Source organism: Nycticebus coucang, chromosome 4 (assembly GCF_027406575.1).
Source record: "Nycticebus coucang isolate mNycCou1 chromosome 4, mNycCou1.pri, whole genome shotgun sequence".
Taxonomy (NCBI): Eukaryota; Metazoa; Chordata; class Mammalia; order Primates; family Lorisidae; genus Nycticebus; species Nycticebus coucang.
In genome coordinates, this window is record NC_069783.1 from 73924681 (window position 1) to 73942252 (window position 17572).

Below are 17572 nucleotides of genomic sequence, written 5' to 3' on the forward strand. Positions count from 1 at the left end.
ATAGAGAAACTTGAATTGCACTGAAGCAAAAAAAATTCTAGATGACCTGTAATCCCACATGAAAGACAAAAACATTGAGCATTAAACTTGCTGCATATCCTTCCAAACTCTCCTCATATAATTTATAGGTACATACGTACACTTTAAAAAATGCACAAATGACACTAACTGTAATTTGAAGCCCATTATATTCACTGATCAGTAAATGTCAAATAATACGCTTGTACAATGTCGTTTTTAATAACTGCATAGTTTTTCTTTGTATGAATGATCAATCATTTAATCAGTCCTCCATGATTTGGCATTTGTTTCTAACCTAATAAACCATGCTGACATCAAATTTTATACTATATGTATATATATTATTGTTCTTAAGACTTTCTAAGAGTGCAGTTGCTTATTCAAGTATACCTTAAAAAGCTTTGATAGATGTTGTAAAACTAGTCTCCTGAAAAGGTACCCACTTTCCCCACAATCTTCTTAATACTTAGCATTTTCATGAAGTTTAATGGAGAACAGTCAAAGGGAAAATTGTATCCATTACTGGAATTTTTTTTTCTTTTTTTTTAGAGACGGAGTCTCACTTAGTCACCCTCTGTAGACTGCTGTGGCATAACAGCTCACAGCAACCTCCAGCTCCTGGGTTTATGCGATTCTCTTGCCTCAGCCTCCCGAGCAGCTGGGACTACAGGTGCCCACCACAATGCCTGGCTAATTTTTATTGCAGTTTGGCTGGGGCTGGGTTTGAACCCACCACCCTCGGTATATGGGGCCAGCACCCTACTCACTGAGCCACAGGTGCTGCCCCATTATTGGAATATGTTTTGTATTCTTTTATGAGCTGTTAGGTTTTTGAGCTTTGCTTTACTCTTATTGATAAGTCCCTTTTTTTCTCAATTTGTTACTTGCAGAAGTTATCTGATAAACAGGATTTTATAAACACATTTATCTGTATATCTGTGTCTATATCTATTTTTATGTTTACATTTTATACTCAAACCAGCAATGTTTCATTTTGGTTTTTGCTGTTCAGTGTTAATTCTTTGAAAGCCTCTACTCTAACCCAACATATTTGGAATTCATATTGGTTTTAAGCTGTGAGAAAGAAATCTCATTGTATGGTTATCTTAGAGTTTTTCCAGAGTCTGTGGGATATTAACAGGGTTAATCAAAAGGAGGATTCCATGATCAAATATGTGTAAGTTTGGGAAACACAAGGTTTCAGTAAACCTTTTATGTCTATAGTGGACAATATTCATTGCAGTACCATTTGAAATGGCAAAACACCAGGAGCAATCCAAATACACATCAATATCATATTGGATAAGTAAATTTTGCTTTTTCTATACAAAGAATACTGTACAGCTAGAAAGAAAAAAGTAAGAATACAATATACTTATAGGAAAGGATATCCAAGATAAACTGTTAATTGATAAAGCAAGACTGGCTGTGCTATATATCATATTTTGCGTTAATAAAGCAGACAATAAGAATATATATATTTATACTTACTTGGAGAGCATAAAGGAACTTTTGAAGGTTTACAAGAAACTAAGAATTACAGTAATCCACAAAGGGGTAAGAGTGGACAAGGATGAGTGGGAAAAATCTTTTCTTATTTTTATTTATTTTTTTAGAAAAAGTCTTACTTTGTCACTCTGGGTAATGTGTCCTGGCGTCATAGCTTACAGCAACTTCAAACTCATGGACTCAAGAGATCTTCTTGCCTCAGGCTCCTGAATAGCTGGGACTACAGGTGCCCCACACAACACCTGGCTAGTTTTTCTATTTTTAGTAGAGACAGGGTCTTGCTCTTGCTCAGGCTAGTCTTGAACTCCCGAGTTCAAGCAATCCACCTCCTTTGGCCTCCCAGATTGCTAGGATTACAGGTGTGAGCCACTGTGCCCAGCTGAGAAACCTTTTCTTAATTACCCTTTTATACTTCCTGATTTTAAAATTACATGAATATGTTAACTATAAAAATAAATAAAAATCTTTTTAATCTTTTAGAAACTTCAATATATTAATATATATTGTGATTCTCCAAGTTGGTGGGGGTGATAGATGAGATAGTTGTCTACAAACTCATTTGCATACAGAATTCTACAGAATTTTAGGTTTCCCAGGTTTCAAAAAAAAACTTAAGAAATTAATCCTTAATGGTTTGACATGCTATCTTTAGCATATACCAAACACAAAATGATTGAGTTCTGTGTGTGTGTGTGTGTGTGCGCGCATGTGTATGTGTGATTTCTAGTTTGTTTCTTATTGACCAATTCCATCCCCAGTACCAAGTATTTTGATATCTGGATGAACAAATCTTTTTTTTTGCAGTTTTTTGGCCGGGGCTGGGTTTGAACCCACCACCTCTGGCATATGGGGCCGTTGCCCTACTCCAGTGAGCCACAGGTGCCGCCCGAACGAATCATTTTTTTATCATTCTTTTTTAAGATTTTGCTGAAATCAAAATCAATTCTTCGTGTTCAGTATTTTCTTGAACTATTCTTATCTATTTATTCTTTTGGATGATTCATTTATCATAAACATACTCTTGGGAACAGTGAGAAGAATTGATAACTTTAGGAGTTATATAAAGAGAGAAGGGGGCCTGTTTTCTATATGCCCTTAAATACTTTCTAGGTTTTGAATTATGTGAAATGTAATTCTCAAATATTCTCTTAAACCATTCAGTAAAGTCTAAAATAGTCTGACATTTTTCATTTCTTCATACAAATCTTTGCTGTTTCCTAATTATTTTAAGTGCTTTCATTTTATTTCTGTTGAAAAGAAGATCCGTTATTTATTTTGTTTTGTCAAGGATTATTGCTGATATAAGCTACTTTTTTCTTTAACAGATATTATATTTTAACAAATTACTTTCAGAATTTATTGAGACAAATATATGATGCTTCCCTTTGATCAATTAATTTGACAACGTATGATAACAGATTTCTTGATAATTTACTAATCTTATTTGCTAGAAAAAAGTCATGATCAAAAAAAGAAACGAGTGCTATTTTAGTATAATTTTGAAATTTTTGGTGGATGATTTTTCTGGGATATTTGCTTCTATATTTGGAATTAGTCTGAAGGCTTTGTTTTGGGGCTTTTTTTTGTGAGCTTTTACCATTTAGGTTTTGCCAAATCTGTATAATAAATGATCAAGATTTCCATATTGTTTTGTATTCTTGAAAAGCATGGAGGGCATTTGGAAGAATGTCCCTGCACAAATTTTGATCCAGGTACCTTTTATAAATGGAATTTTTGAACACCAGCTTCACTTCCCCTTCCCCACAAGCTATCCCAGTCTGATTATTTATGATTTTGTAGGAAATCATCCATTTTATTTTATTGTTGTTTATGCTCTGTGGTCTGTTTGTGCTTTTTCTTTCCCAGTCTGAGGGCAGCTTCCATTAGAAGTTGACAGTAGTAGCTGAAAGGAATTCCAAATTGGGTGGTCCCATCCTTCACAAAGGCTTCAAGGCTCACATTTGCACCTCCTCATTAGGGGCTGCTGGTGTATATCATCCCCTAACAGCCCTGCTGGCAGCCTCCTGTTTGGCTCTCTCTGGCAGTATGTGCTAGAAAAGTAGTGAAATTTCTGGCATTTGTATGGCATCTTTCCTAGTTAAGGGCTTCTTTTTATGCCACCATCTTCCCCCGCAGTGTCAATGCACATTTCATTCTTGGTTTAACTGCTTTTCATCAACCCTGATGATAATACTAGGGGCCCTGGGCTATATTTATATATGTAGTGGGTATCAAGGGAGGAGATTAATCACAACAACTAACATAAACAATCAGTCTTGGAACACAAATAAGGTGACACTCCTTTCGTCACAGCCTGAGCAGCTTGGCAGAGGATCTACATTTTTTTTTTTTTTTAATCTGTGCAGAAATCAAGAAAGTGGAAAATTTGTAATGCTGGAAGTATAATTTCTTTCTTGAGACACAGTCTCAAGCTGTCACCCTGGGTAGAGTGCCGTAGCATCATAGCTCACAGCAACCTCAAACTCTTGGGCTTAAGCAATTCTCTTGCCTCAGCCTCCCAAGTGGCTGGGACTACAGGCACCCACCACAACCGCCCGGCTATTTTTTGGTTGTAGTCATCATTGTTGTTTGGCAGGCCCGGGCTGGATTTGAACCTGCCAGCTCCAGTGTATGTGGCTGGCACCCTAGCCGCTTGAGCTACAGGCACTGAGCCTGGAAGTATAATTTTCAATATTCCTCTTTTCTCTCTTAATTCTCTGTCAATGAGCAGATTTTCATTTTATTATTGGTAATGACAGTAACGGCTATATATATGTATATTTTCAGCTGATTTCTGATAACAGATCATGTATACAAAAGACAAAATACTGTAAATAAAGACAATGGCATATTTTTACATTTGGTACTTACAGAGAATTATATTAGAATTACCATATCCACATTCAGGTATATTCCCACAAAAATATCTAGGTAGTTAGAGTCATGAACAACATTGTTTCCTAACAGAGTCTCTTCTCCCAGTAGTATTGGAAATATTTATAATTCAGAATAGGCATCTCTCACTTCTTGCTAAAACCCTACCACAATGTTATGTACATAGAAGTTTAATGAACAGAAAATGACATATGACCATTATTAACAAATGATCCAGGAAAGCTGAAATTCCACTAAGTCTCATTCTTTTGGATATGTTTCTCATTTTTCATCCTATTGTGGACTTTTTCTTTGCCTTAGTGGTGTGTCCTGTGATGAAGAAATATTGGCTTGTCTCCCTTGTCCTTAGAGGTGTGGCCTAGCTCCTTCCAGGACCACTGCCACCTTACAAGTTGTGCAGCATTTACAAGAGTGGGCTTAGCTCTTATTAACTCTGAAACATTCCTCCTACTTTTAATAGAATGGGGGAGAGGGCAATGCATTTTGCAAAGCCAACTTGTTCTTCTTTATACTTTCATCTTCCTTTCTCTGTTCTTTCTTTTCCATTAGGAAGAGTCATTTTGGTCGTACAAGGTATCTTTCTTCATCACCTGTCAATCAACTGTATCTTTATAGGACTTCCTAGGGACCATCACAGATTATTTCCTTAGAGCAGCCATACTAAGCCTATAGGTTGCTAGTTATTGCAGAACTTCTTTACAAATTCTGATAACACTGTATTAATCATGAATGTTCTAACATTAGCATGTTTTGGTTGTAAACATAAGCAAGGAATGGAAGATAAAATGGAACCAGTCTTTCTGGGAATCTAGGAATGTAGCTAAAATAAGCCCACTTTGTTTATAGTACTCTTTCTTTTTTAATTTCAAATTAATAGATGGGTACAAATGATTATGTTAAAAGCTTATGCCAATATATAAATTTGAAAATAAAGACAAAATGCACAAATTCTTTCAAAATATATCCCAAAACCAACTCAAAAAGAAATATGTCCCTATTTAAAAAAAAAAAAAGAGGTCTAGCTTGAGTTCTTTGATAGTTCTCCATACTACCTTCCAAAAAAGTTGTATTAGTTTGCAGTCCCACCAGCAGTGTAGAAGTGTTCCCTTCTCACCACATCCACACTAGCATCTGCAGTTTTGAGATTTTTGTGATGTGGGCCATTCTCAATGGGGTTAGATGATGTCTCAGGGTGGTTTTGATTTGCATTTCTCTAGGAAAGCTAGAGCAGTTTTTCATATGTTTGTTAGACATTCGTCTGTCTTCATTAGAGAAGGTTCTATTCACCTCTCTTGCCCAGTGATATAAGGGATTGTTGGCTCTTTTTATGTTTATTAATGAGTTCTGTGTAGATCCTAGTTATTAAGCTTTTGTCCAATTCAAAATATGCAAATATCTTTTCCCAATGTGTAGGCTGTCTATTTGAACTCAAGCTAGACCTCCCATTTGATCCTATAATCCCATTACTGGGCATCCACCCAGAAGGAAAAACAAAACAAAACAACCCTTTTACCACAGGGACACTTGTATTAGACTGTTTATTGCAGCTCAGTTTACAATTGTCAAAATGTGGAAACAGCCTAAATGCTCACCAACCCAGGAATGGATTAACAAGCTGTGGTATATGTATATCATGGAATACTATTCAGCCACTAAAAAATATGGAGACTTTACATCTTGTGTATTAACCTGGATGGATGTGGAACACATTACTCTAGGTAAAGCATCACAAGAATGGGAAAGCAAGAATCCTACCTACTTAATTGTGATATGAGGACAATTAATGTCCTAGTATGGCAGAGGAGGCGTGTGGGGACAGCTGAGTAAGGGAAGGAGGGAGAGGGTACGGGAACAAGGGGTGTGGTACACCTTTTGGGGGTGGGACACAATTATAAGAGGGTCCTTATCTAACAAATGCAATCAATGTAATCTGGTTCTGTGTACCCTCAATGAATCCCCAACAATAAAATAAATAAATAAATAAAATTTAAAAAAAGAAAAAGCCCACTTTGAAGTTTGGTGTTTTATGTTACTAGCTAGTTCAGAGAAACCAATGGAGTAATTAATTTTCAAAGGAGGGGATTGGTTTACGTATATTTGTGTGTGTGTATTCACTTCATATTATAGAAAAAATTTTAATGATAGGAAATTATTTATGATGTGTTAAATGAAGTAAGCAGATTATAAAATGTATGTTCAAATGGCTATTAAATTATGAAAAGATATTCAACCCTACCCCTAATCTAATAAGAGAAATGAAAAATTTAACCATGGATAATCATTTTTTTCTCCATCAGATGAGTAAAAATCTAAAACCTTGACATTATCCTTGGTTGACAAGGCTTTGGAGAAACAGAAGCTCTCACATAATGTAGGGGAGAATGTAAATTAGTACTATCCCCTATGGAAGGCAAATATAAAAATGAAAATGCGATATTTCACTTTTGATGCTACAGATCTCCTCGTATGATATGTGTATGGGTCAATCACGGCAGCACTCTGTAATAGCAAAAGGTTGAAGACAATCTAAAGTCCACCAGTAAGTGACAGGTTAAAAAATAGAAATATTGTACATTAAAAAACTGGAATATTGAAAAAAGAATAGAGAAGCTCTCTATGAACTGATAGGAAAAGATTTCTAAGACACACTATTAAGTTTAAAAAATCAGGATGCAGACTGGTGTGTGTAATGAGGTATGCTTTCTATTACAAAAAGAGAAAAAAATCTATATTTGCATAGACACTTCATATATATGTATATATGACACTTTAAAGGAAATTAAGAATAGTATTTACTTGGAAATGGTATCAAAGACTGGAAGGATTGTCAACAAAATGTTAGTAAATGATGGGAATACAAGTGATGAAAGAAATGATAGCAGTTTTCATTATACTCGACAATATGCTCATATTTTTAGATGCAAAATAAAGCCGCAAATGACTTTCCAGGAAGATGAACCAAGTGCATCTGTAGCTTTCTGTAGTCCAGAGGCTCATGCCTATGAACGTGGCAGAAGCCAGGGGTGAGGGCCCTGGCTGTATAGGCCTTGTTCTCTGGTTTAACATTTGCTGTATCCCTTTAGGGACAAGCATTTGGCTCGTCCTTCCTTACACCAGTTGGGAAAATTTTAGGTAGCCTGCAGCATAGGAGTTAGGAAAGCAAAATGCATGTGGTCAAGATGGGGTGGGGGCCACTGACACTTAGCTTATCTAGGAGTAGGTAGCTTACGAATAACCTGATACAGGGAAAAGCCCCACACCGTGGAAAAATTCTTCTTCTGGAAGAATTTTTGATGTTATCCCAATGAAAGCAGTTTTGTGAGCTTGCAAAAATAAAAACCTTTGCATAGTATTTAAAGTTAAAAAGAAATGAAGCACATTCCAGAAAAAGTACATAAATCAAATTATCTGGTATTATGAGTAATTCTTAAGCATTCGTGTTACAACCACTGAACTCAAGAAATAGAAATGCTTGTATACCAAAGCCATCCCCTCAGAGGCACTCCTAAGTCTTCCCTCTTGATGACATCTCTGCCCTCCTGTGAGAGATAACCAGACGACCTCACTTTCATGGTGACTGTTTCTTTGCTTGCATTTATTCTTTTACCATCTATTTATGTATTCCTGAAAATGTAATTTTATTTTGCTTGTTCTAGAACTTTGTTTATAAGAGCCATCCATGTTACATGGAGCTACACTGTATGTATTTGATTAGTGATATACTATTCCCTCACATACTTGTACCACACTTTTTAATCCATTCTATTGACGACGGACATTTTAAATATCTCCATTTTGGAGCATTTAAAGCAATGCTGATATGGAAATTATGTTTTATGTCTTTGGGTCCTTATGTGCCTGAGTATTTTTTAGGGTGACTACCTCCAAGGAAATTTCTGAGTTATAGGGTATGCATAGCTGCTTCATTTCTGGGTACTATGAAAGTTATTTTCTGACATGATTAACAATTTATGATTCTTCTAACAATTACTAAAGTTCTTATTTCTCTTTTTCTTCACCAAATGTTCAAAATAACTTAGTTTTGTCAGACTTGCTTAACATTTGCTTGTCAAAGATTTCATTGTAGTTTTAATTTGCATTTCAGTAATGACAAATAGAGCTACCTGCCTACTTATGCATGTATATTTATTGGCCATTTGGATTTTTCTTTTGTGAGGCCCATGTTCAAAAGTTTTGCCCATTCTTTTATTGGATTCCCTATCTTCGATAGTGCTTAATTTAATCCCTTATTAATAGTGTTTGGATGATCAGAGTTGGAGGTAAACCATCCAACCAGAAGGCACATGCAGAGATCTTAGCTTTTTCACTAAAGGTTTTATGTAATTAGCTGGCATTAATTATCCATCAGACAAATTGGTCCTAAGCATCTGTCTATCACACTGTCTGCTGCCAGTCATGTGCCAGTGGACCTGGATCAATGATTGATGCTAAATCAGTAGTTGACATACATAGGGGTTATTTCACTCATTTCTCTCAATACCTCTATGTAGAATATACAGATGATTCTGAACTTACAATGTGACTATGTGCCAATAAGTGCATTACAAATTGAAAATTTTGTAAATTGAAAATGCATTTAGGGTGATGCCAGTGGCTCAAATGAGGAGAGCGCCGGCCCCATATATTGGAGGTGGCAGATTCAAACCTGGCCCCAGCCAAAAACAAAACAAACAAACAAACAAACAAACAAAAAAATACCTGCAGAAAATGCATTTAATACATTTAATACTGAATATTTCAGCTTAGCCTCGCCTACCTTGAATGTACACAGAACGCTTACATCAATCAGCCTACAGTTGGTCAAACTCATCGAACACAAAGCCTATTTTATAATAAAGTATTGAATATCTCATGTAATTTATTGAATACTGTACCGAAAGTGAAAAACAGAGTGGTTGTGTGGGTATTCAAAGTATCATTTTTACTGAATGAGTATTGCTTTCACATAATTCTAAAGTTGAAAATTCCTAAACCAGGGTCCGTTTATTAGACTTAGAGTCTTAAATTACTTGACCATTATGACTCAACTAGAGAATGATGGGCTGGGAGTTGGTCCTTCATCTAACTCCAGAGCACATGCTCTTATCCTAATTATTATACTGCCTGAAGACAAAGTTTCCATCTGGTTTCAAATTTGGGATTATTGTGTACTGTGGAAATGGCAATCATTAGTTCTAAAAGAAAAGAATATAATTAAGTACTTAGTTTAGACATGGTAAAATTTAAGTTCCCTAAAAATATATCATAATGCATCATGGAAGACTCTGACAAAAAGAACATAATTTTGAGTAAAGCTTTGCTATGTAGTTGACTTATGTTTCTATCACAGTCAATATGTGAATGGTAAATAGAGGCTCTTTCCATTTGCTATGGTGTCAACAAACAGGTTATACATTTTGAAGAAAATCAGACGTTCTTAGGCCAAATTCATTTTTTTAGGTTAAAATGCAACGAACAACGATGGCAAACCTCACCAGGCATCCAGTGCAGCTACCCCACACGCTCAGAGCAGGGAAACAAGACACTCCACCAGACTGTGTTGAGCATTTTCTAGTCATTTATAAGTATAAAACACCAAAGTGTTAAAAAGTAAGACTCTAAACATTACAGTTTCTTGGAGAAGACCCAAGATATCTGTGGGAAAATAAATCTTTATTTTCACGTTAAACTTTAACTTTATTGTAAGATTAAAAAACCAAACTGCATTTTGAAACAGAAGTTGTAGAAAAGCTGATCAGACTTGGAAAAGATCAGGAGAACTAAGGACTGAGCTTCAGCCCATGTGGTTGTGGAGGTTTCTGAAACAGTTGATATAACAAGCTTTGGAGGTAGTTCTCCCCCTCCCCCCTTTGAGGAGACCTTCTGGCTTGAACATGTTCACGAATCCCGTACAGCTTGTAAAGCTGTGTTCTTTCTCCCGCTAAGACCTTGCTTAGGCTTGTCATTTCATTTGAAAGAATAATTTTCAATGTCTCCTTCTAGGCTGAGCATTAATCCCCCTAGTGCTTGATCGATTAAATCCCACTGTCTGTGTCTGGAAGGCAGTGTCTGAGCTTTATGTATTGCTTTCTGGCAAAGCTGCATTTCCATGCTCTATGGAACAGATGCAGCCACATAACTGTGTGCAACAGGCGTTCAAAACCCTCAAATCTTGGCGGAGCGACAGGCATAGTGTCTCATTTTAATATCTAGTAAGTTGAAAGGCCTTATAATTATGCTGCTCTCTGAAGAATTTTGTTCATACCTCTCCTATGGCAATTAATAGCTTACAAGGTGAGAATATGTTATCTCTCTTGATGTCACAAAGATTGTTTATAGGAAACGGTGCTTTATTATCTTTCATTTTAACAATGAGGAGAAGCTGTGATCCTTGCCCAGGGTCACATGGCTAGTAACTGGCAATCTTGTGATTAAAATCCAGATCTTCTGATTCTAACATCAGTGTTCTTTTATGAAGCACATAAAAAGAAAAAAAAAAAGAAAAAAAAAAAACCAAGGTTGGAGAGCCATAGCGGGCTTTCAAAAGGATGCCTGTTACCCTGGCTCTGAGTCCAGAAACGTAATGGTAACACAAATGTCCCATCACTGCTCACTTGAGCAAAACAAAATGAATAAGCCATTCCAGTGTTGCCTCCAGGATAAGGGGAAAATTGCCAGGGTACTTTGAAAAACCCGAAACGTGATCAGCCAGGTTCGGGAAGATAATAAGCCTGTCCTGCAAGAGCTTTGCTGCTCTTGAGCACTCAATACATTGGCCTTGCATTCCCAAGTTTCACAAGCCTATGTCTTATTTCTCCAACTATAAAATCTTGGAAGTAGGTGTTTTGGTTTCATCTTCCCCAGAGACAGATCCTGAGATCTTTATCTCCAGGTCTTCAAGTGAAAGTACTTTATTTGGGTACTTACTTACTTGAAGATGTCAAGATCTAAAAGTTCAAGTACCTTAATTGGGAGAAGAAAATGTCAGTAGGGAGGGAGGCAGGGGTGCAGGAAAGGAATGGTGGCCAATAAAGGATGTATTAACAAGCCAGCTACCACTGGGGTGGCCGAGCATAGCCCACGAGAAATCCTTGGACACAGTGTAAGACACAAACCCTGGAGACATCCCTCCTGAGGGTTGAGGGGGTGGATGTTCATATGCCAACTCCTATCAGTCATTGTTGAGAGCTGGGAGTGGGAGGTAATCCCCCCCCACCTTCTGGTATGCTGTGCGGGAGGTCAGAACAGCATTCTGTAGCGTAGGAATAAGTTCCCAGGCAAAGAAATGCAGATACCAGCAGGGGAATGTCTTGGTAAAGGGCATAAAGGATGTATGTATCGGGGCACCCAAGGGGTCTGCTGTAATAGGATCTTGATCTTAACATTTAAAGAAATTCTTTTTTAATGCTAAGAACATTATTTTGGATATTATAGTCCCCTGATAACTATGGATTTATCAACTTGACATCAGGGTGGATATGAGAAATGCTTAAAGATCCAAATTAAATCCTAGCCAACAAAAGAATATGAAAAGAAAGAAGGAAGACAAAGGGGCAGGAAAGCAGCTTCAGATCAGAGCGGGGAGTCATCTCTACTCACACTTTCTCGTAAATCTTGTTGGGATGCTCTGGCCACTCGATCATGCACACGACTCTGCTGGGCATGGTTTCTGTTGTTGAGTAGTAGCCCTGGGGGAAGGCCAGCAGGAGAGCCAGGACCCAGATGACGCAGATGACTACTTTGGTGGCCATGGCCGACAGCCGGGGCTGGAGGGGATGAATGATGGCCATGTACCTGCAGCAGAGATGAAAGGACAAAATTCTGCTTTGGTTGCCAAAATCTGCATCAGTGATTATGTCTTTCCTATCAATGAAAGATTCCTGGTAATCTTTTGATTATAACTATTTTCCAATTATTCTTCTATATTATGTCCTTATGCTTTATGACTGAGGATGTATAACACTAAACTCCATAGGAAAAGTTAGGTAGATCTTTTACAGTAGCAGAACCCCTTTAGCAACATTCATTGAACTGCATGTGCTGGGGACATGATGGCCAAACACAGCTCAAGAACTCACGATGAAATGAGAAAAATAAGGACAATGTTGTAAATTTATTCCATATAATGATTACCTGTAATCTTTTTGTGATTTAGGGAATAATGGTGATAGAAACAATAGTTTTTCAAGTCCTTGCATGGCGATGAAAGGTCAGCAAGTCTACATTAGTCCATACAATTTGAGGGGAAGTGTGAGAAAAAGCAGTGGCCTGAAGTCAGCAGAACACAACTCCTGGAGAAATCTTCATCAACTCTTTGAGCATCTAGGAGTCAGTGTGCGGCTAACTATATGTGCTTTGTGAGGAGGATGTCTTCGCCTGCTGAGGCAGACACATTCCAACACTCCAAAGGCCAGGGTAAATGGCACCTTTTTGCCGGAAGACAAAGGAATATGAACTGACATATTCAAGCCTGGTACTATTCCTCCATCCCCTGACGCCTGGGATCTGTGACTAAATAGTGTCATCTGAATGAGTGTGCCCACATGTTTCAATTTGCACACAGTCTCCAAGATATCATAGAGATTTGGAGGATAATAAATATTCCAGTCAGTATTTCATATGGCTACAAGCACATCAATTCTGCCTCTTCCATTTATTAATAAAAGGCATTTCCCTACACGTATTTTTCTTGTGAAGTTTATAGATCTATCCCTTAAAATATGCATTTATTTTTTCAGAGTAGAATGATGTCTTAGCCTTTGGGGGTTATATATCATCCAACAAAAACCTCAGAATCACACATTTGCTTTCTCCGACATGCAGGCATTTCTGGCTTCTGTGCTAGAGAATGGTCAATGGAGACTTCAGAAACGTGCAGACAAATAGCAGCTCAGCTGTCAGCTGACTCTGCATAATTCCACATAATTCTTTTACTACATTCTTTGGACTCCCAGGATCTCTGGGCCAGCACTGGGGCTGGGGTTACAAGTAAAGCAATTTTATTCAGTATGAGCTCAGCAATTCCCACCGGCCACTTGCCACACATAAGGCACGACATTTCCTTCCGGGCTAAGAGCTCCTGATTTCTTCGGGGAGAAGAGATGCATCAGCAATCAGCCACAAAGCACGGCAGCCGGGTCAGCGAGCTCAGGTGGTAATCGGATCAATACCGAGAGCCTTAGCAATGCTGTGCAGGCAAGGAAGTCTTGGAATGTACACTGGGCTGGATTTGGGGAGAGTCGGCTGAGCCTCTAGCTCTAAGGGCAGGAAGGCTTTGGCGCCTTCTGACTTACCTGCATTATATTAGGCTCTGTTTCACAAAGGCACCCTAAACTTTAGGACACCTTTCTCTGCATTTTCGTGCTGGGGCCCTGGGCTTTCCTCCTCTTGTGTGTGAGAGCAAGGCCGTGAAGGTGTTCAGTGTATAGAGTCTGCCTATTAGGAGGACACTTCCGATCAGCCTTTATCTATACACTCAGTAGCTCTCAGGAAGGAAACCCCCAGAAGCTTTTCCTTCTGCCTCCTTTTGTGAGAGGGTTGGTGGCCATAAAGTCAGGAGAGAATGACATTAGGAAGAGGCTTGGGCGGGGCGCAGTGGCTCATGCCTATAATCCTAGCACTTGGGAGGCCAAGGCGGGTGGATTGCTTGAACTTACAGGTTTGAAACCAGCCTGAGCCAGAGCAAGACCTCATCTCTGAAAATAGCTGGGCATTGTGGTGGGCACTTGTAGTCCCAGCTACTTGGGAGGCTGAGGCAAGAGAATCGCTTAAGCCCAAGAATTTGAGATTGCTGTGAGCTATGATGCCACAGCACTCTACCAAAGGTGACAAAGAAGTGAGACTCTGTCTCAAAAAAAAAAAAAAAGAAGAGGCAAGTTTTCCTTTGTTGAGTTGGTAGCTCTAAAGTCCTTCATGCAGATGCTGTGTCAAAACTCTCAAATGTGGCAAATCATCCTTCTACAGAAAATTGAGCAAAAACCCCCCATAAAAGTCAAAATGTTGAAAACAAAGCCTTGTGTGTCTTCCTTACATTACCCCAAAGACCACAGCTACTGCCAAGGGAGTAGGCTGGATGGCCTTCCATCTCTGGAGTGGTCTCCTGCAGAAAATCCTGAGAAGTCTTGATGTCTCTCCGGGACCTTTGTCTTTCTGACTGCCTGGCAGTGATGGGGACTTGGTTTTCTCTTCAAAACCAAGAGGAGTAGAGGTGGGTGGGAGAAACTCACGATCAGAGTTCTTGGAGGTAGATCTGTGCAACTATTATCTTTACCTCCTTTCCAATTTAGTGAAGGGCTGGACCTGAATGGTCATGGCCAGAGTCTCTGAGTATTTGCAGTAAAATTGAAGGAATGCTTAGAGGATTCTTTCCTAAAGGCAGTTGCTTTCCCTGACAAAGCTGGACATGCAGCCACGAAGATGCCTTACTTTACTGCCAGCAACCCCCTGGTGCTGCCGAGGGCCGCCCATCCTCACAGGCGACTGTGCATTCTCGGGCTTTGCAGGAGCTTGAGGAGGACACACAGGGGAGAACGTGGTAATTGCATTGCCCTCTGTTAATATTATCTCAGATGCAAGATTTTAATTTGTTTCTAACTCCAGATAAATACTCAGTCTTCAATAAGTGAATCCTTACTCCTATTGGCAATACACCATTCAGAATCTGGTGTGACTGGGCTTAAGGAGGATTGCATCAACATCCTGGCACAGTAGCTACAAATGGGTGCCAGAAAGCCATATTTTACCTTTATTGCAAAAATTGCAATTTGGGAACCCATTTCTGTTAGCTCTCTGACGCTTCTTGAGTATAGGAGCCATTTTAGTCACAGATGAAATTATTACTCACATACAAGCAGAGAGAATAAAAACGATGGGCTTTAAAAATGTTTATATTTTCATATGTTAAAAACAACGGTATTTATCTTCTTCTCCCCTCCTTCCCTGCCTCTCCCTTTCTTCCTTCCCTTTTCTCTTTCCTCCCACCTTCCTTTCTTTTCTTCTGTCTGTTATATAATTCTCCACTTCTGGGCTTGTTTAACATACTTTTTTCTTATTTACCCCAAAGCTAGCACCATTTAGACAATTTATATACAGATGGATGAATATTTTCTTACTCCCAATTCCTAGCTTGGATCCCATTAGCATACATTTATATGTTTATTTGGAAGCACCCTGAACAGTTCTTGCTTATTTAGTTATAAGATATCATTGAGCAAGTGCTGGGCGCCCTAGGAAAACACATTCAATAAATATTTATTGGCTGCACCGTGCTCACAGGACTGCAAGGCAGTCAATGAAACGTCTTTCCGGTTTACTCATTCATCATCAGGCTGCCAGGGACAGGGCTCCAGAGGCTGTGTGGGCTGTCAATTACGGCCTCCACTTCAGGACGTTCCAGCCCCACAGAGGGCCGTCAGCTCCGATTTGAATTGTGTGCACCCTCCCAGCTGCAAAACCTGAGGTATAGTCTTCCTCTTGCATGATTATGCATTATAAAAAAACTCTCTGCTGCACAATTTTTTTTTAAAGGTAGAGTGATAGAAACTTATTGTGCAAAAGAATTCCAGTCTTCTGACAAGCAGCAGTATCTTCCTAACTTCCTCTTATGCCAGTCCTAAATCACTGGACAGAGAGAATGTCTTTCTTCTACTGGAAGATCTGTCTTACCAGGCCCTTCTTCTAGTCTTTCCTCTCCAATTCCAGTCCCTGCCTTCCCTTATCCCCACGCACTCCTGGGGTGTTACAAGTTTCCCCTAAGGGCTCACATCTTCCTGAGTTCACATGACCAGGGGTAGTAACAGCTGAGAGGATGGCTGCCACTGTCTAGTTCAAGGATTGGCAAACTTTTTGTATAAAGGATAGATTTGGCATATTTTAAGCTTTGTGGCCTATATACACATCATTTCTATTGTAACTACCCAACTCTGTCTTTTTAGCGTGAAAACAGCCAATGACAGTATGGAAACTACAGGGCATGACTGTATGCCAAGGGAACTTTATTTACAAAAGTAGGAAGTGGGCTGGATTTGGCACTGGGGTCATAAATGTCTGTTCCCTGGTTTGGTGTATGGGAAGTGAAGAGCAGGAAGAATTAGAACCAGAGGAGAGCATGGCGTAATCTTCAGAACACTCTTTAGCTTCCATAGACTAAAGCTCACTGGATAGATAAGGCTCATAGCCTGCAGCAGTCAGCAAGGCAGTCAGCTGAGGGTGATCCAGAATCTGGTACCTCCTGTTACTCCTGTGAGCCTGGTGGTCAGTCAGTCTGGGGTTTTTTTCCTTCTTGATCCCTCCCACTCTTTTCACGACTTGGTGCAGGACTGAGCCCTTGCACTGGGTTAGATACCCTACCTTGACTGCTAGGAAGATCTCTCAGCTGGTGCTGACATTTCACCTAATTTTTCTATTTGCACATCTATTTCTTCTCTCTTTATCCTCTGCAAATCCTTGGCCTGCCTCAGTGCCCAGCATGTAATAAATACTCAATAAAAATTTAGTTGAATAAATGAACATGCAAATTTCGTGGCACACAGGAGGGGCTCCATAAACGTTTGTTGAATGAAAATTAATGCATTAAGATACAGAAAAAAAAAAGAAAAAAAAAAAAAGATACAGACATACATATGAGACTTTATTCCTCCATATCTGAACACATGTGAGACTAATCATTGCTCAAAGGATTTTCTGTCCTATAATTATCCAGGGTCATTTTGCAAGAGTAATCTCATAAGACCCAGGTCTCCAGAATTTCCTATCTGTTGACATTATTAACCCTTAAATAAATTCTCAATATTTGTTGACTAACTTCTGCACAGCCCATATGTTGGGAACTGTAGAGGATTCAGTCTTTCCATACAGTGTCACTGGCCAGCTCTTCCAAGCTCCATCCATTCTCTTTCCACACTCCCTCCATCTCAGGGAGCACACAGTCTTTCTACCTGAGGTCACTAACATTTCAGCAGTTGGAATTTTTTCTCCTAGGACATGTCCACACTTTTTTTTTTTGTCCTCAAAATAAAGGAGCTTCATTTAACTAGATTGCTTGACTAGCAACATTATTGACTCAACTAAGCTTAAGCTCAGAAAACTACCACCAAAGAGGCCTTTGAACAGCCTGTAGAGATGACACAAAGTTCACACACCTCTGAAG

At 38.9% G+C, this 17572-nt stretch overlaps 1 protein-coding gene across 1 annotated transcript in view; it reads right to left on the bottom strand.

Moving 5' to 3' along the window:
- TACR1 (tachykinin receptor 1) overlaps positions 1–17572 on the bottom strand; it is a 180615-nt gene that overhangs the window by 71758 nt on the left and 91285 nt on the right. The window contains exon 2 of the mRNA XM_053589705.1: positions 12025–12219. Coding sequence (XP_053445680.1) covers positions 12025–12219 — 195 coding nt within the window. The remainder of the gene's footprint in view (positions 1–12024; positions 12220–17572) is intronic.